This window comes from Bubalus bubalis, chromosome 1 (genome assembly GCF_019923935.1).
Source record: "Bubalus bubalis isolate 160015118507 breed Murrah chromosome 1, NDDB_SH_1, whole genome shotgun sequence".
Taxonomy (NCBI): Eukaryota; Metazoa; Chordata; class Mammalia; order Artiodactyla; family Bovidae; genus Bubalus; species Bubalus bubalis.
Window position 1 is genome coordinate 119336173 of NC_059157.1, and position 20642 is coordinate 119356814.

The 20642-nt window shown below is 38.4% G+C and overlaps 1 protein-coding gene across 2 annotated transcripts in view; it reads left to right on the forward strand.

Annotated features, from left to right (window-relative positions):
• Positions 1 to 20642, forward strand: part of ATP13A4 (ATPase 13A4) — a 128019-nt gene that overhangs the window by 58178 nt on the left and 49199 nt on the right. For both annotated transcript variants that reach the window (XM_006059758.4, XM_025286361.3), the window contains exons 4-12: positions 2980 to 3050; positions 3144 to 3224; positions 4821 to 4890; positions 6634 to 6768; positions 11094 to 11163; positions 14089 to 14223; positions 16839 to 17009; positions 18164 to 18321; positions 18923 to 19111. In XM_006059758.4, the coding sequence (XP_006059820.3) occupies positions 2980 to 3050; positions 3144 to 3224; positions 4821 to 4890; positions 6634 to 6768; positions 11094 to 11163; positions 14089 to 14223; positions 16839 to 17009; positions 18164 to 18321; positions 18923 to 19111 (1080 nt within the window). The remainder of the gene's footprint in view (positions 1 to 2979; positions 3051 to 3143; positions 3225 to 4820; positions 4891 to 6633; positions 6769 to 11093; positions 11164 to 14088; positions 14224 to 16838; positions 17010 to 18163; positions 18322 to 18922; positions 19112 to 20642) is intronic.

The window sequence follows — 20642 nt, forward strand, 5'->3', positions numbered from 1 at the left end:
GATGCCATCCAGCCATCTCATCCTCTGTCGTCCCCTTCTCCTCCTGCCCCCAATCCTTCCCAGCATCAGAGTCTTTTCCAATGAGTCAACTCTTCGCATGAGGTGGCCAAAGTACAGGAGTTTCAGCTTTAGCATCATTCCTTCCAAAGAAATCCCAGGGCTGATCTCCTTCAGAATGGACTGGTTGGATCTCCTTCTAGTTCAAGGAACTCTCAAGAGTCTTCTCCAACACCACAGTTCAAAAGCATCAATTCTTCGGTGCTCAGCCTTCTTCACAGTCCAACTCTCACATCCATACATGACCACAGGAAAAACCATAGCCTTGACTAGACTTGACTTTGTTGGCAAAGTAATGTCTCTGCTTTTCAATATGCTATCTAGGTTGGTCATAACTTTCCTTCCAAGGAGTAAGCGTCTCTTAATTTCATGGCTGCAGTCACCACCTGCAGTGATTTTGGAGCCCAAAAAGATAAAGTCTGACACTGTTTCCACTGTTTCCCCATCTATTTCCCATGAAGTGATGGGACCAGATGCCATGATCTTCGTTTTCTAAATGTTGAGCTTTAAGCCAACTTTTTACTCTCCAGTTTCACTTTCATCAAGAGGCTTTTGAGTTCCTCTTCACTTTCTGCCATAAGGGTGGTGTCATCTGCATATCTGAGGTTATTAATATTTCTCCCGGCAATCTTGATTCCAGCTTGTGTTTCTTCCAGTCCAGCGTTTCTCATGATGTACTCTGCATATAAGTTAAATAAGCAGGGTGACAATATACAGCCTTGACGTACTCCTTTTCCTATTTGGAACCAGTCTGTTGTTCCATGTCCAGTTCTAACTGTTGCTTCCTGACCTGCATACAGGTTTCTCAAGAGGCAGGTCAGGTGGTCTGGTATTCCCATCTCTTTCAGAATTTCCCACAGTTTATTGTGATCCACACAGTCAAAGGCTTTGGTATAGTCAATAAAGCAGAAATAGATGTTTTTCTGGAACTCTCTTGCTTTTTCCATGATCCAGCAGATGTTGGCAATTTGATCTCTGGTTCCTCTGCCTTTTCTAAAACCAGCTTGATCATCAGGAAGTTCACGGTTCAGGTATTGCTGAAGCCTGGCTTGGAGAATTTTGAGCATTACTTTACTAGCGTGTGAGATGAGTGCAACTGTGCGGTAGTTGGAGCATTCTTTGGCGTTGCCTCATTTAAAACATATTTATAACAGACTTCTTTCTCTTAAATTTATATAGGTGTAGGCAACTATTTAAATTGGTTTTATGAGCTCAAGGTCAGTTTTTAAAAATGATATAATCAATTGCTGAGCAGTTTCTCTACTGTCAATTGTTACCACTCAGTTGTCTTAATTGCCAAAATAAACAAAAGCAAAAAAAGGTCAAGCACCCAGCTAACAGATTGCTTAACCTGTTAGCTGGCCATGAACCTGGAGAAGTAGGCATCCCAAATCATCCCATGGACACAGCCTCAGAATATTTTTGGCCTCTACAATCTTTAAATTTTTAAAAAATATTTATTTATTTATTTGGACTTCCCTAGTAGCTCGGGGGTAAATAATTCACCTGCCAATGCAGGAGATGTGGGTTCTATCCCTGGGTTGGGAAGATCCCTTGGAGAAGTAAATGGCAACCTACTCCAGTATTCTTGCCTGGGAAATCCTGTGGACAGAGAGCCTGGTGGGTTGCAGACCATGGGATCACAAAAGTTGAACTCGACCACAACAACAACAGCATAATTTATTTGTTTTGCTGCACCAGGTCTTAGTTACAGCACATGGGATCTTTAATCTTTGTTGGTGTCTTTAGTTATGACACGTGGGATCTAATTCCTTGACCAGGGATCAACCTGGGCTCCCTGCATTGGGATCTCAGAATCTTAGCCACTGGACCACCAGGGAAGTCTCTCCACCATCTTTAATTCCATCAAACAAATAAGTGGACTGACAAATGAAGACACATGTTCAATAAAATATGAGGAAGGGGCAGAAGTCTTGAAAAGGAAAGTTCTGGGACCTAGGCTCAATATCTGCATTTATCAGTGTTTTTAAAAAGTGCCTTAGTTGACTCCAACTAATGCTGCATAACTATATGACAGTCTTACCGTTTCTCTTTGTGCTTAATTAGATCACCAGTTAAGGGAAGTTCAGATTCATGGGTAAAATTGCTTTAAAAATTAGAAACAGAAAGTCCTAATGTCATAGCATTAACCTTTCTTCCCCTTCCCATCGCCAGTACCCTCAGATGCTCATTTCCTAGAGTTCATTTTCTTGAATAATGTCCTCACAGACTTCTAGAACCTGTCAGTCTAATCTTTTTTTTAGTGTCTCTTCCATAGGTTATTCTGCAAATCTGTTGCTTACAAAATTAAGTTCTAAATACTTACCCAAGCATTTGAGAATTCATACTCTGATCTTTATTCATCCTTCCAGCCTCTTTCTCCATTCTGCTGTCGAATAGGTCCCCCTTCACCTGCCTTTCCCCACAACTAAATTGTACAAAACCTCTTGAAATGTCATCTTCTCATCTGAACAAAATTCTTCCAATCCTTTAAGAATGCAGCTCTGATTCTTCTTCTCCATGACACCTTCTGTCATCTACCCTCTATATTTCTACAGTATTTCAATCCTATAATTTTTGCTTTATTGTGCATTCATTTGACATGTATATAATTTGACTGTATGATATAGTTTTCCCTTTTTATAACATATCTTCTTCCCTTGTTAGGTTATCAAGTAGTGGAATGCAGAGGCTGAGTTTTACTTATATAGTAAGTCCATGGTGCACATTTACTGAATGAAGACTTCAAATAAAGAATGCCATTTCTGTCATAGCCAAGAATAAGATATGCTAGGAAAGGATAAAATCTTAAGTATGTTAGGGCTCTCCCTTTGCTTCTTCCACAAATGCTTCTTTAGTCTCTGGACTGTGTGTATCCACTGATCCTCAAACTGGAGATTTCTTAGTACTTTTCTTTTGCAGGTGAGATGCATAAAAGTGCAGAAAATAAGATATGTTTGGGACAACTTGGAAGGACAGTTCCAGAAAATTGGGTAAGTTGTTTGAGCAATTGTATCCAAAAAGAAAAATACTATCTCAGAAATATTTTGCTAAATATGTCTTTCTCAATATTATTATTATTTTAGCTGTTTGGAAGACTGGCTAAGTTCTGCCAAGATACACCTAAAGTTTGGATCTGGTCTGACAACAGAAGAACAAGAGATTAGGTACCAAGTTTATTGTTATCTATCTATGTACCTATAGACGCATAGATGCCTGTACTGTTATCTATATTGTTATTGATCTATATTGACAGCTAGAAACGACTGTCACCAGGTAGTCTAAAAGAGGGTCCTGGAAATAGCTGTCTTAACTGGTTATTAATAATATCAGAATATGTTGTAGTGCTCTATTTAATATTATTAAAACAAATGCGTTTATATACATTATCTCGCTTCATCAGAGCAACTTTGTGGGTGAGTTAGAACAGACACCCTTATCATCTCAATAAAACAGATGAAAAATCTGAGACTCAGAGAGGTTAATGGCCTAAACCAGGTCACACAGATGGAAGTGACAGAGGAAGAATTACATCTTTGACTATAGGTTTAGTTATCTTTCTACTCTGCACGATGCTTCTCAAGGTTACTATAATAAGGTTAAACCAGTTTTGACTAATCAGGAAATATGTATTACAATATATAATGTAGCAAAATAATAATTATAGAGCAGTAGAAAAATATCACTTGAGACTTGTAGCTCTTCTACAATTCTAACTCAGTTACTGGGCATAGGAGTGAGGTTTGGGAAGGGCATTGTGTTGAATGTCAAGAACCTGTTACTAATTTCCTGTGTGCTTTAAGCACATAGCTTCTCCTTTCTGGGTTTCAGTTTCCTAATTATTAAAAGTGGGGAGGAGAGCTCTATACACACGTTGCTAGTCCTAAGTTTCTGTGATTCCTGCGTTCCCCTCCTGACCATTTTAGAGTGGAGCTTTGGTGGCACTTTGAATAAACCTACAATCTACAGTATCAGCCTCAGTTGGATGCTTGTTAGAAATGCAGAATCTCAGACCACACCTCACCCTTACTGAATCAGAATCTTGCCATTAACAAGACCACAAGGTTATCTACGTGAACATTACATTTGGGAAGCACTGCTGTAATACATTCTGTTAAGTTCTTTGATCTGAGTATTTACATAGAAGCCACAGATAAAGTGTCTTAGTGTTCTTAACAGCAAAATACTCACAGAGAGTCACTGTTCTGTAGAATCAAAGAAACACATCTCTGAGTTTTCAATTAAAGGGCTGTGTATCTGTGCAACTATTTTTGAGAATTCAACATCTTTTCACTCACTCACAAAATAAATTCTGCAGCTTCCCAGAACTGAATAGGAGGAGCGAAGCAGGCATGGTATTTCTTATCAGTAAAACTGTTCTCTTGTAATGAACCCCCATCCCACATCCATGGAGCCAGAGCTGGGGAGAGACAGAGTTGAGAGGGTGCCAATCCTGAAACTGCCTGAATGGAACAATGACTAAAATTAAATATCCAAATTACCATCAGGGAAAAATTTAAACTTCATGAAGAGTCTAGTTCAATAAATGTAATAGGATCATGTTTATTGGTTTTGCACCTGGAAACCCTCCCCTTCTCCAGTTATTTTGAGAAAGATGGAGGTGTTATGTTACAAGGGAGGCTTATATTGATCTGACAAGTGAGAAAGTGAACATGGAACAGACCTTTTTATGAATGGATGAGAAATCGTTTATTTTTATAAATAAAAATAAAGACTGAATGATCTGTGATCTCTCCCCACAGGAGGTTAATATGTGGGCCAAATACTATTGATGTTGAAATCACACCCATTTGGAAGCTGCTCATCAAGGAGGTAATCAGTATTTTCTCTTGGTGCTGGCTAGAAAAGTTTGGTTCTAGTCAAAAGATCAAGAATGCTATTTGTCAATGGTAACCATAATTTGGACTATTTTAAAAGAATGCTAAGCACAGTCACATCCCTACTCTTTCTTGGGGTCTATTTTGGCATACACATTGCCTGTTATAGCATAAGATAGGATGCTCATGTGTTTACTTACCCTTTAATGACTCAGTGAACATAGAATTTCCGTTCTATGTTTCCTTTTTAATCCTATGCTTTTATCTCCTTTCTCGTCTTTGTGACACTGTAATAATAATTAAAACTTAACTAACTCAATCCCTTTCTTATGGGCAGCATACACAATTTCCTCAGCACCTAAAATTGTAAGAGATAAGTGTTTGTTCCGCCTTATTAGTTCTATTAATCTCAGTGTGTATGTGTGGGAGGGAAAGAAAGATTTGACCATCATTTATGTCCTTGAATTTTTTCTCTTTGACTCTATCCCTGGGCGTATTCTTCATTTTACAGTGATTACTGACACTGTAACTATACAGATATACTCTGGATTCTCTCCTGCACATGATCTCTGCTCCTCCTTGCCTTAAAACAGGCTTACTAAACCCCAGCTTCTTTCTCAATAATTTTTAGCAAGCTTTAAGGCATGAATGAGAGCAGAAGAAACTGATAAGAAAAGTTTCCGTGTGCTTATTCCCTAACCAGAGGCAAAGATTACGATTTCTGTTTTAGAAAGATGAAAATCAACTAGAAGGAATTTTAGTAAGGGCACAAAATGTTTTTAATCCGAGCAGGATTACAACTGTTGGAATTAAATCTCTACTCTCTCCCATAGTGTTCTAGATGCTCAGCTACAGATTACCCCTTCAGCTTGGCTCTCTATTTATGACAAAATTTAGTCTTCAACTCATACGATAAAGTACTTGAAAGGCTTTAGATATGACAATGTTTGTCATAGAGAAGGACAATAAACTAGAAAGAATTTAAACTTTGTAAACCTGACCTACTACTTCAGTCTTCTGAAGGCCAGTAAATGTAAACTGGCCATGATTCTACTACTACATACACATGATAGACATACACTGTGTTAGTTACTCAGTCGTGTCCGACTCTGTGCGAGCCCTATGAACCGTGGCCAGCAAGGCTCTTCTGTCCGTGGAATTCTCCAGGCAAAAACACTGGAGTGGGTTGCCATTTCCTTCTCCAGGGGATCTTCCTGACCCAGGGATTGAACCCGGGTCTCCTGCATTGCAGGCAGATTCTTCACCATCTGAGCCACTAGGGAAGCCATAATATTATGTACTCCTCAAGGGACAGTTGTCATGGTCAACATGAGGAAACATGAGATGATACTTTGTAAATTAATAAGGTGCCGTGTGATTAAAAGTAAGTTGCTCTGGGGCCAGATTGTCTAGGTTCAGGTCCTGGTCTATGATACTTGCTGCTCTGTGACGTTGGGCAATTTCTCAATATCTAAGGCTCAGTTTCTTCATCTTTACCATGGGGATAAGTAATGACTTCTGTTTTAATGAGATAATTATGGGAATTAAATGAGTAAATTTAGATCAAGTTGCTTAGTGCAGTATCTAGCACATGGCAATTGCTGTATAAATAGAATAAGAGTATTTTATAGGATGATTTGTGTCATGGAGATGATTATGACAACAAAAAAGCCAATGAATAGCCAAGTGTAAAGCCTAAATATCTCCTTTGTCTTCCTGTTTTTATGTCTGCCAATAGGTTTTAAATCCATTTTATGTATTTCAACTCTTCAGTGTCTGTCTGTGGTTTAGTGAAGACTATAAGGAGTATGCGTTTGCCATCATAATCATGTCCATCATTTCCATCGCTTTGACTGTATATGATCTCAGAGAGGTGAGTTTAACCACTAACACTACAGTCTCAAAAAGGAAGAATTCTGACTTTGTTGAAATTTTGTTAGAAAAGAGTATAATGGGGAAATAGTCATTGCCCACCATGTGTGTGCTCAGTCGTGTCTGACTGTTTTGTGACCCCATGGACTGTAGCCCACCAGGCTCCTGATCCATGGGATTTTCCAGGCAAGAATACTGGCGTAGGTTGCCATTCCTTTCTCCAGGGGATAGTCCCAACCCAGGGATCAAACCCAGGTGTCCTGCACTGCAGGCAGATACTTAACTGCTGAGCCACCTGGAAGAAGTCACTGCCCTCCTCATAACAAATGAGACCACATTTGTAAATATCTAGCACAACTGCTCATGCTCAACAAGTACTGGATCTTCCATTCCTTCACATCTCAATCCCTAACCTTTCAAGTTATTTTTCTCCTCTGTTTAGTTTATTAAGTTTTACTAGAATATGTGTATATTTATGAATTAAAAATAAGTGAAAAATATGTAGAGAATACTGATGGATCTTAAAGATGGTGGAGGTAGAGGAGTCTTTAATGTTTAATAGGGACTTCTGTGGCTTAGTCAGTAAAGAGTTTGCCTGCAATGCAGGAGACTGGGCTGGGTCAGGAAGATCCCCTGAGAAGGAAATGGCAACCAGCTCTAGTATTCTTGCCTGGGAAATCCCATGGGCAGAGCAGCCTGGTGGGCTACAGTCCATGGGGTCTCAAAGAGATGGACATGACTTAGTGACGAAACCATCACCACCAAGGAATGTTTAGTATCTTTACTCTTTATGTTGAGTTGGTACTCATTTGTCAACACCCCAATCCAACTCTTGGTTTTCCTTATATCTATACCAGGGGATCCAGGTGCTGTTGGGAAAAAATATTACACTGTGTAGGTTGGTTGACTGTGTTATAAATCCATGAATATTGATCTCATCTGGGCAAGCTTTCTATATGTCTCTAGTCAACATGCTCTCCAATTGTCTGAAATTAAAGTTTCAGACCAAACCTTCATTCGAGTTTCTAAGATGCCTAACTATTCACATTCTACCTTTCCTCTAACTCAGCTAATAGTCTGTTTCATTGCTTTTTTCACAAAGATGGAAACCATAAGACAGGAATTTGCTCAATTCCCCGTTCTCCAACAACCAGATGATTTTTGTCTCCACCTTCCTCCTGCCTTGATCTCTCTTACATATGAGGAAATGCCATTTGCCTGCCTTCTTCTTCTTCTAATTTTTTTTTTTTTGGTATTTATTTTTATTTATTTGACTGCACCAGGTCTTGGGAACTCTTAGTTGCTGCATGTGGGATCTAGTTTCCCAAGCAAGGATTGAGCCCAGGCCCCCTGTTGGCCCCCAGGCTCCTATTGGGAGCTCAGAGTCTTAGCCACTGAACCACCAGGGAAGTCCTCTGCCTATGCTTTATAGCATTCTGTCCTACCTTCTCAACCTGCTTATGTGGTCAGTGAATGACTCCTTCTCCTTAAGAGCTTTCACATCAGCATTTAAACAAGCTCATGTTTCTCCATCAGCACTTAAACATGCTTAAGTATTTCCCAACTTAAAAAAAGAAAAAGAAACAAATGAAAAAAGTTTTCATTTTTTTTAACTGTGCCTTAAACTTCAGCTATGACTCTACCCCTTTTCTCCCTTTGAAGCAAAACTTACTGAGCTCATTTTGCTTCTTTCTTCATTTACTCATCTCCCTCTCATGTCTCACCCATACTGAGCTGGCTTCCTGTCTTGTGATTCCATTCAAACAACTATTGTTAAGGTCACCACTATAATCCTAAAATAACTTTAAAATGAAAGGACAATACTTTTCTTTAAATTAGGTGGTGGTGTTGTTTCTTGATAGAAGGAATGACATATGGATGTAATAAAAAAATTCACACAGAACAAAACTGTAAACGAGGAGTAAGTACTCCCCTTCTTTCAGTGTTTGGGTCTCCTTTTAAGAGGCATTCACTGGGACCAGATGCTTTACATACTCCTAGCACAGTTAAACACATATGCATTAATTTGTTTTGTGCAAATGGAAGTATACTATATATACTGTTATACACTTGCAATTTTCACCTAATATATCTTAAATATCTTTCACCTAATATATCTTAAATATCTTTCCATATCTGCACAAATATACTTTCTCTAAACGTACCATAATTTTGAAGCCAGTCATACTGATGGATATTTAGATTGTTCTAGTCTTTTGCTGGTAAAACACTGATACATTGAGGATATTTGCACATATATGTTTTCACACATCAGTGTATATGTGTGTTTACAAATATGTATAAATCACAAATATGTGTAATTTATATCACATGTAAATGTGTGTATAATGTATCTGTATTGATAAGGACATATGAATTTTCTATATTTGAAACTAGAACTACTTAATCATAAGCTGTATACTATTTTAGTAGACATTGTCAAATGTCTCTTAAACAAGTAATACTAATATTCCCCTAAGGGTAGAAGAGTGTTTTCCTCATTTTTGCCACTATAAGTGAAAACAGAATTCTTTAACTTTAATTGCATGTTTTCCATTGAGAGTTAAACTTTTTTTCTTGTTTTAAGCTGTTTTTCTTTTGCTGTGAACTGTATTCATGTCTCTCATTACTTTTTATTGGGTGGCTGGTCATTAGTTTACAGATTTTATGATTCCCTTCCTATAGTGAATACTTTTTCCAAAGTGTAGATTTCACTAAACCTCTCCGTTGCACTTGACTATGTTAACTACTTTCCCTTTGGCTTCACTGACAGCACACTCTTCACTTCTCCAGATGTTCTTTCATTCTCCCCCCCACCCCTCCACCCCTGCCTCTTTTTTTTTTTTTTCATTTTGGCTGCTCCTTTCAGCATGAGGAACTTCCTTGACCAGGGATTGAACCTGTGCCTCCTGCAGTGAAAGTGAGGAGTCTGAATCACTAGACCACCAGGGAAGTCTCTTTTCATAGTTCATCCCCCTCTACCTGGCTTTTCAAAACATGGATGTCTAAAACCCAAAACAATAGGAAAATGTTTACCACTTAAAGGCTTCCTCTTCCTCCATCCCTCCACTTGTGCAACCTTTTATTAGCTTCTTGTGCTTTCTTCCAAAAATTTTTTTGGAATATACATATATTTTGTTTTTCTTTCCCATGTAAGAGGGAGCATAATTACATTATTTTCTACCTAGCTTTATTGCTATTATTAATAATGGTGTCTTGATGGTCTTTTCATAAGAGTACAACTGAGTCTTCACTATTCTTATATTGTATATACTAATGAATTCTGAAAGCATATGCTAATGACTTTCAAATTTATGTATATATTTCCAGTCCAAATATCTCTTTTGAATTTGAAACTCATAGTTCAATAACCTATTTATTTCAATGTCACTAAGATTTGTATTGGTTCATTAGCTATATATGCTCCAAAAATACTTTACTTTTTCTATTTTATTGTTGATCATAGTGATATATTTATGTGTGTGATTATTTGATTAAATGTATTTACCCAGTAGGTTGTAAATATCTTGATGGTAAGAATCATTTCTGCTTTGTTGACCATTTTACTGCTATCTCTTAGCATAAAGATTACTCAATAAATGTGGAATGACTGCATAAATAAATAAAATAATAGATTAATAGCAGAAAACTTTTTCACCTTATATTATTCTGTTGACTATTCTTAGGACATATTAATCAAATCTGTAAATGATTTGAAGCTAGGAGATTGAAGAAGTGTCTTAAATAACAAAATCAGAAAAAAGAAAATGAAAAGACCAAATGATTGGGACTTTTTAATCCCCAGAACCTTATAAAAGGTCTTTCACACAATAGTTTCCCAATAAATGTGAAATCCAATATATTACTATTTTTGTCTGCTCTTATTTTTTCACTGTCAATGTCCCATATATCTTATATATTAAAGTATATAAAATACTATGAGGAAAGAACAGGAACCATTAAAGTCCTTATGAAGTTAAATTAGGAACTCTAATGTAGGATGACCCAAAGCTGAAATAATGCTTGGTTCTTGAAGCTATTTAGGTATAAACATAAATCTTGAATGATCAAAGTTCTTTTGAGTGGGGAGAGCATGCTGGGAAATTTCTTTCTACTAAGCAACACATGCTTCTTATCACTGGATGAAGGCCACCACAAGTTGGATGCTTTTTCAGTTGAGTAGCAGGCTACTCTGTCTTGTTTATAAAGAGTACATTCAGTTGTCTCCACCTTTAAAGAAGGCTGACACTCTACTGGCTATTATCTGGGGCCTATCCTAAAATAGAAAAGGCTTTTTTTTTCCTATTGTCTGTTCTTCTTTTTCAGCAATCTGTAAAGCTCCACCGTTTAGTTGAAGCACATAATAACATTACAGTCTCTATATATGGGAAAAATGGTAAGTCACTTCATTTTAGATCTATGTGTTGTCCATATGAAATCAGAAAGGGGTTTAAATTTTTATTTCTAATTGTTCCTACTACTCTCATCTTCATATGTCGGTTTGTTGTGCAATAACTTAAAGGGCTGAGGACCTTGACATTTTTTTTCACTTAAAAAAAATGTGAAGTAAAATTGACATACCATAAACTGAACATATTAATATTTAAATTGTACAATTTGGTAGGTTTAGACATTGTACCTACCCATGTACTATCACCACAATGAAGATAATGACTGTCCATCACCTCTAAAAGCTGCCTCATGCCTGTTTGTAATCTTCCCTCTCAACTTCTTACTGTGCATCCCCATCCTCAGGCAACCACTTTGCATGTTCAGGATATTTTATAAATGGTACTGCACAGTATGCATCTTTGCCTTTTAAAGTATCAGTTCAGTTCAGTCATTCAGTCGTGTCCGACTCTTTGCAACCCCACGAACTACAGCATTCCAGGCTTTCCTTTCCATCATCAACTTTTAAAGTATAGCTTGGGTTTAATTTTGTGAAGAACAAAGTTCATAATAATTTTGAAGTTCATCCATTTTTTTAAGAACATTAATAGCTTATTCTTATTTATAAGTGAATTCCATTGTCCAGGTAGACCAGTTAGTGAATGCATTTAGTTGTTGACAGAGATTTGAGTTATTTCCACTTTGGGACAATTATAAATAATTCTACTTGAATGTTTGGATTCAATTCTTTCTATGGACATGCATTTTCATTTCTTATGGGAAAATACCTGACTGTAGAATGACTGAATCATATGACAAATCCATATTTAATTTTTAAAGAAATTGCAAAACTGTTTTCAGAAGTGGTTGTGCCATTGTGCATTCCCACCAGCAGTGTGTAAGAGTTCCAGTTGCTTCACTTTCTTACCACTACTCAGTATGGTCAGTTTTTCATTTTAGTCATTTAAATAGGTGAGTGGTAGTATCTCATTGTTGTTTTAACTTGCATTTTCCTAATGACTAATGGAGGGCTTCCCTGGTGGCTCAGAGGTTAAAGCGTCTGCCTGCAATGCAGGAGACCTGGGTTCAATCCCTAGGTTGGGAAGATCCCCCTGGAGAAGGAAATGGCAACCCACTCCGGTATTCTTGCCTGGAGAATCCCATGGACGGAGGAGTCTGGTGGGCTACAATCCATGGGGTCACAAAGAGTTGGACACGACTGAGCGATTTCACTTTCACTTTCATCTTTTGCAAACAGATATCCAAAATGTCCTAATACCATATATTGGAAGGGCAATCCTTTCTTCACTTAATTGTCTTTGCACTTTTGTCAAAAGTCAGTTTCCTGCACCTGAATAGATCTATCTGGACGCCTTATTCTCTACTATTCTAATATTTACTTGTCTTTATATTAATTCCACATAACGTGACTACATAAGTCTTAGAATAACATTAGTCCTCCAACTTTGTTCTTTTTCAGAGTTGTTTTGGCAATATAGGGCTCTTTGCATTTCCATATGACTCTTAGAATCAGCTTGTCGATTTCTACCAAAAAAAAAATATGCTAAAAGTTTGACTGGGATTGTGTTGAATCTGTAGATCAATTGGTGAAAAATTGATATGTTAACAAATTTGGGCCTTGTGACCCATGGACATGCTATCTCTCCATTTAATCTTCTTTGATTTTTCTCAGTCATACCTTATAGTTCTCAGTGTAGAGCCTTTTACATTCTTTTTCATTATTGGGTTTTCACTGCTCACAAGCCCTCTCAGAGAACAGAATTAGAGAAACTACATATAGGGATGGTATGGGGAGGGAGAAGGGAGGAGGGTTCAGGATGGGGAACACATGTATACCTGTGGTGGATTCATTTTGATATTTGGCAAAACTAATACAATTATGTAAAATTTAAAAATAAAATAAAATTAAAAAAAAAGAAAATAAAATAAAAAAAAGAAAAAGGCAAGCAAATATATTTGCATATATTCTTATATATACACACATGCACATCTATGTTATTTTACTATCTGTTGAAAATCATCCATTTACACTATCATTTCCAATTCCAGTCCAGTACCACAAAGTTCATTCTGATTTTATTTCTGTTTCTTATAACTTCCTTTCTTCAGTGAGAAACCTGTCTCTCTTCAGCCTCATTATATCAACTTATAGTATCAATCCTGTCTTTCTCACCTGGCTGGACTCCAATATCTCAAAACAGACCACTGCCACTATGGGGATCTTGTCTCCCTCCTTGGGCTCTGTCACTCTGCACCCAGCCACGTAAGCACCCACTCATCCAGTTAAGGCTTCACCATGTGGAATGGTCTACCACCCCTATCCCCACTATACCTAGCCCCCTGCATGGATGTCTATCTTGCTTAACTGCTTGTAGCTTTGGGGCTTTGGGACTGAATAAGGAAGGTAAGAAATAAAGGAAGGTCAGAAAGAAGGACAAAAGGCAGAAAGGAAGGATATATTTTTCAATTTTCTTACTATGAGTAAGAATAAATATCTTTTCAAACACCATGCTGCTTGTAGTATGTATGTGTGTGTCTGTTTGCATGTGAATTATATGGTAACAATTTTGCTATACAGTCATTTGCTTTACATCTTTTTTTTTCAAACTTTTTTTATTAGGAATATTAATCTTTTGTCTGCAATGTAAGTTTCAAACATGTTCTCTGAATTTGTCATTAGTTTTTTCTCTGCCTATTTATTTTTTTATTGCCATACAAAGGTCTTTATTTTATGTAATATAATATATTACCTTTTTTCTTATTGTTTGCAGATTTAGAGTCAATGTTGTGGAATTGCTTCCTTTTCATATATGCTTTGGTTGCTTTTTCATTGATTTCCAATTTAGGTAGATGTTGGACTGTGTTTTTGTGGGAAAAAACCTGACTCAACTTTGTTTCCTCACACTTCCAGCTGGAGTCCAGGAGCTAGAATCACGCTTCCTGGTACCTGGAGATCTATTCATTCTGATGGGGAACAAAGTGCAAATGCCATGTGATGCCATTCTGATTGATGGCAGCTGTGTGGTGAATGAAGGCATGCTGACAGGTACAGTTCTGTCGCCTCACATACAGCCTCCGCTGGTTCTCCCAGGTTTCTCCTGAATGATAATGGCAGAGCATGCGGCTGCTATGGGACCTTCCTACTCTCACAAATCTTACTAATAGTCCTGCACTGGACAGACCCGAGAGTTCAAATTAAAGCTGATTTCTATTTGCTAGGTTCGATAACAGTCCTAACTTTTTGAGCATTTAGCGTTTCTTTCCTGCAAAAAAGATTATTACAATCCTGTCATTTTAAAGATTTAAAAAACTTTAAAGGTCATTTGATGTTTCAGAATCACCTGTGGCTTTTATGTTTAGAGTTTTTCTATAAAATGTATCTTCAGATAAACACAGATGGCTTGAAAACCGTTAACGACATCCTGAAACACCCTTCCTGCCCCAGGTCAAGTTCAAGCTCTTTCTAGCTTGGTTTGAAAATGTTGAAAAGTGGTTGATGCAGGATTTGCCAAAGCTGCTACTTTGAAAACGCACACTGGATATTTTTGAATAATTGTGTTTCATTTTTACTTTTCAGTGTTATTTATTCTAATTTTAAATAAATAAATATTTATGTATTTGGCTTCACCGGGTCTTAGTTGCGGCACATGGAATGTTTTGTTGGGTCATGCTGGATCTTTGTGACACATGGGCTTAGTTGCCCCAGGCATGTGGAAGCTTAATTCCCCAACCAGTGATTGGACCCACATCACCTGCATTATAAAGTGGATTCTTAACCACTGGACCACCAGGGAAGTCCCTGGATTTCATTTTTCAATTGCATGCTGGAGCTGGGAGAGATGTCATATCAGGGATATGGGAGCCGAGGTTCAGAGAGAAGGTCTTGCTCAAGGTCACAGTGCTTTGAGTTCTAACTCACATATGCAGTTAGGAGGAGATGTTACAGCCTTTCTGCAAGAATCACAGGCGCTTTTTCAGAGATGCAATTGGAGGCTGTAAATGTATTGATGTACCATGATTCCCATTAAAGTCCAAATCAAACCATTTCTCCTGGTGGACTGGGAAGGCATGAAATGCAGACATCAGCACACAGTCCGTGTGAACTTACAAAAAAACAAAAAAGAAAACGATGTGACAGGTCAGGTTTCTTTCTCTAAGGAATCCATAGATTTGATAAAAACCCCTTTGTGCTGGGACATTTACAATACCAAATATCATTTTCCTAATGAAAGCAGCTCTAGTATACTGGGACATATCCCTGACTTTATATTATCCTTTCTATGAATGGAGGTAGAGGATTTTAACAAGCTTTCTCAGAACAGGCGCTATTATTTACTTTCACAATTCATTCACCACCTTGTATTAGCACTTCAATCCACTGAAATCTGCCCTTCCCAGTACACTGGCGAAAGTCGCTCAAGTCTCAATTGGCGAATCCAATGGATTCTTTAAATTTCTCATCTTTTTAGCCGATCTGTAGCATTTGACTATTCTGACCACCTCTTCCTTCTGAAAACACGTCTCTCTAACCTTCCCAGATAGCACTGTCTCTTTCTGAATAATACTCCAGTGTCCTGTATGGCTCCATTTCCTCCACCTCTTCGATTTCTGAAGCTGTTCAGGGTTCTTTGATTTTTTTCTTTTTTCATCTTTCATGTGATCCCTAAATAATCTTGTCTCTTCCCATAGCTGTAATTATTGTCTACAGGGTGATGAACTGGGACTAAATATCTCCAGTCAAGACCTCTCCCCTGAGCTCAGGACCCAAATAAATTTACTGCCTACAAAGCAACTCACCGTGGTCCTTCCACAAGTCATCTTTAACTCAGAGACCAAAAGGCAGTTCCTCCTTCCTCCTGTAAGGATTCCAACAATCTTTGTGTTAATGATTAATACCCGCCCTCTGCTCATTCTTTCAAGTCAGAAACCAGGAAGCCACTTAAAATTCCTCTGTTGCTATGATCTACCAATATAAAAATCTCCCCAAGTTTGGTAGCTGCTCACTTTTTTTTTTCTCAAAACCAGTTCTTTCCTGCTCCTACTGTCAGCTGCCATGGTTCAGACCTTGTCCTCTTCAGCTGGGACCCTTGCGATGGTTTCCCAACTGTATGAGTCTGCAACCTCATCAGTCTTCCAATTCATTCCCTGTATTGAAGACAGAATACACTCTCTGGTACGTAAATGTGATAGTACTCTCTTGAATCGGACAACGAAATACCTCCCTATTTCTCTCCTGCCACCAGTGCCTAATGAAAGGGATTTAAACACGCAAGTGTGTGCATGCAGGGCTCTCCAAGCCTTGGCTCCAACATAGCTCTCATGACCTCTTACTCCCCAGACCCTGCATTCTAGACTGCACAACCTGCTATTCCCTAAATGGTTGTTTCCAATCTATCTCAGCATCCCTGTCTGGTTTTATAAGACTTAGAGTATTTCTAACATGACATTATATTTAATTTTTTTAATGGCTGTCTCCCTCTCTGGACTACAAACTTCTTAAACACAAGAACTATGTTTCTCCTTATATCATCTATACCAAAGGTTGTTCCTGCTACGTGACAAGCTCACAAAAAATGCCTGGCATGTGATGGGTTGGTGAATGCAGGATTTAAGTGAATGAAGGTCTCCCACCTCACAAACTGAGATGCTTGTTTTCTGTAGGAGAAAGTATTCCAGTCACTAAAACTCCATTACCTAAGGTGGATGGCTCAGTGCCCTGGAAAACACAGAGTGAAGGGGAGTACAAGCGGCATGTCCTCTTCTGTGGAACGGAGGTTATCCAGGCCAAGGGGGCCTGCTCCAGCCCCGTGAAAGCAGTGGTACTGCAGACAGGTTAGTTAGCACCTCCTGCATTTTATTATTTTCATGAAATACTTTCACTCCATTTATCTAGTGCTTTAAATGCATTAGGCAAGGAGCAGTCTTTAGATGACAAACCCCATATATGTAAATAGAGATATTTAAAATGTGAATTTAACTATGGCATATACCTTTTAGTAAGAACAATAACACTGGTGACAATAAGTATTATTCACGTGCTTTGTAATTTATAAACTATTTCCTGCTGCTGCTGCTGTTGCTGCTAAGTCGCTTCAGTTGTGTCCGACTCTGTGCGACCCCATAGACGGCAGCCCACCAGGTTCCCCTGTCCCTGGGATTCTCCAGGCAAGAACACTGGAGTGGGTTGCCATTTCCTTCTCCAATGCATGAAAGTGAAAAGCGAAAGGGAAGTCGCTCAGTCGTGTCTGACTCTTTGCAACCCCATGGACTGCAGCCTACCAGGCTCCTCTGTCCATGGGATTTTCCAGGCGAGAGTACTGGAGTGGCTTGCCATTGCCTTCTCCGAAACTAGTTCCACATATCAAATTAGTGGAACAAAGATGCCTGTCCTCACTTTGTACATGAATAGGCTGGAACCCGCACAATTTAGGTCAAGTTTTTCTTAAAAAAAAAAAAACAAAACTCAAACAGCCAGTCACTGACAGAGCAGGACCTAGACCTTAGGTTTTCTAACCCAAAGAACAAACCCCAAGTTTTTTCCATGCAGGACTAGAAATTGAAAACTTGATGATAAAAAGCATTAGAAGTTGAATCCATCTGTATTTACTGGACCATTTAAATTCAAGTGTTGTGTGTGTGTGTGCACGCATGCACACATGTGTATGTGCACACTTACAAATCCTTTCCTTAAAATGAAGCTATATTTGGCAAAGCTGTGCTCTGCCCCATAGGGTGCTTTACTATCTCTGGGATGCACTGAAATTAGAAATATAAGGAAGGAAAGCCAGAGAGGAATAGGCTCTGAAAGAGCTAGGATATATTCATTCTAGCATTTAGGTATTTTGGCAATCATCCTTTAATTGTGTTTGGGCTTAAGCACTGTTTAAGTTTCTCTAGAGGAAACAAAGGCCCTACTGAAGATTAGAAGAGCGCTAGCAGAAGGATTTGTCACCCTGAGAGTGTGAGGTGTGTGTTTACTGCTTCAGGATTCAACACCGCAAAGGGAGACCTCGTGAGATCCATTCTCTACCCCAAGCCGATGAATTTTAAGCTCTACAGAGACGCCATCAGGTTCCTCCTGTGCCTCGTAGGGACAGCCACCATTGGGATGATCTATACTTTGTGCGTCTATGTGCTCAGTGGGGTAAGCTGCTTTCATTCTTTTAGCACAATGCATGTACACTCATTTATATGGTGTGTCTTCTTCTACTGTTGACCTTAATCTAAGGGGTGGTTTTCAAATCTGGGAAAACAAAGCCAAATGCTGAAACCTGCCTACATATTCCAAGATCCCCAATATAGTTGATCACCAAGCTCCATAATAGCCATCAGATCTAATGGGATAAAACACTGTGTTTATGGAGATAGTAACATGGCTCTACTCTTGGATTTTGCCTTACTCTATTTTTTCATCTTCAATTTGAGAATATGTTTATTCCAATAATATATTTTATAGCTGTTAAATGAGGAATTTTAAACAAAAACCAATGTTGATAAGGTCGTGGCACACTGGTATATTGTTCTCCGCTGGTAGCAGTATGAATTGTTACAGACTTTTTCATTACACTTTGGCAAAATATAGAGAAAGCCAATAAATGTGTTCATTCTCTTTAAACCACATTTGGCCAGCTCATAGAATTTCTAGAAATCTGCACCAAGATAGAAAATAAAGACGAGGGGAAAAGTCATGCGCGTTGAAGTGCTCACGATGGATTTATCTGTACTAGCTAACTTTGTCCTCCCAGGAAACTCCCGGGGAGGTAGTGAAGAAAGCCCTCGACGTCATCACAATTGCAGTTCCCCCCGCTCTGCCTGCTGCTCTGACCACAGGCATTATGTATGCCCAGAGGCGGCTGAAGAAGAGAGGCATCTTCTGCATTAGCCCCCAGAGGATCAACGTATGTGGACAATTAAACCTGGTCTGCTTTGACAAGGTATGTGTGTTTCGTCATCACCCTCAGCACCGTTTTTATCATCACTGTCATAATGCACAAGTGCTTTACTTTACATTCTTGTGAGGCAGGAAACCTTGGATGTGGGTACTGGGTACCTGATTTCATTTTGTCTCTGATTGGATATGTCATCTAGGACAGATACATCTCTTCATCTCAGATTCTAGGGTTTAGAGAAGGGAAAGTAGGAACTGAGTAGGTGAATCTTTTAGGATTCTTCCAGCTCCAATATTCTATGAATCACAATGAATTAAAATAGCATTCTGTCCCTCTATAGTCAAAACCGTCATACGAAATTTAAACCTCTTACTATGGTTACTACTGTATCCCTAATGCTAATATTATTGCCTGGCGTATAGTCAGTGTTCAATAAATATTCATTGACTTAATGAATGAATAAAAAAGAAAATGTATATTTAGCTGTCTCTTACTATGAGACTGGGTTAAAATAAATCCCCAGGAAATCTTTCTTTTCTATGGTTTTCCATCTGCAGTAAATTGCTTAAAATAATCCTTGATCCCATACCAGTTACTCCCAACCAGCCTCTTATTCTGCCTTCTCCTGAATATATTCTTTTCATCTATATACACATGCTGGTATGAAGGTGGGAGCTATAAGAGGGTAAGATGGAAATGAAGGGCTGTTTTGTACCCGTGTCTTAATTTATAAAGGTGACTAAGTGGCTGCTGGCAGAAAATGCCATTGAAAAATGTGTTTAATGTTACAGTTCCCCGACAGAAGAGGTGTGTCCTACCAGGCAGGGCCAGAGATGGAATGCCAGATTTTGATCAGGAAGGAAAGGAGGATTGAGGGGAATACTCAGGTTATGGCCTTTATAAAGGAGTTTCTGCAGGAAATACAAGACAGGGCAGGGTACATAGATGACAACTAGCTATTTGGAATGATTTTGATGGGTTTTGGTCTATAGGATTGATCTCTAGTTGTCTAGTAGCTGGCCCTGGGGTGATGTTTCCAGGGGAGTGTGGCCAGATAGAGAAGGTATGACTCTTGACTGGTTAGTTTGCATATCAACGGCATAATCTTGGCTGAGACCCTGGCTATCTCTAAGAACTGGCTGGCTCCAAGGAGGCAGTCTCTCCATCAGAAGGGTTTCCTAAATTAAAATTTTGGTGGTGATCATACTGAAATAGAAGTATAATGTTGGCAAAACTTATATAATGTTATTTATAATATAATGTAAACCACTGTCTTGGCAATGAAAAATAAATTGAAAAAGAGAAAGTCCTTTTGCATGTCAAATGTCATAATATATACAAAAAATTTTTTTAAGATAAACAATTTGTAGACATTATAGTCATGTGAATGTGGGCATGGAGTCAGGAGAGAACAGAGTGACTTTGATCAGAGCAGAACCTTAGTGATGGGAAAGGGTGTTGTAGACCTGGAATATCTGGCTAAGAAATTTTAATATACATTTTAGATAGTGGAGAGCCATTCATTGAAGGTGTTTTCTTCTTCTTTTTTATTGTTTCCTTCCACTTACTGATTTTT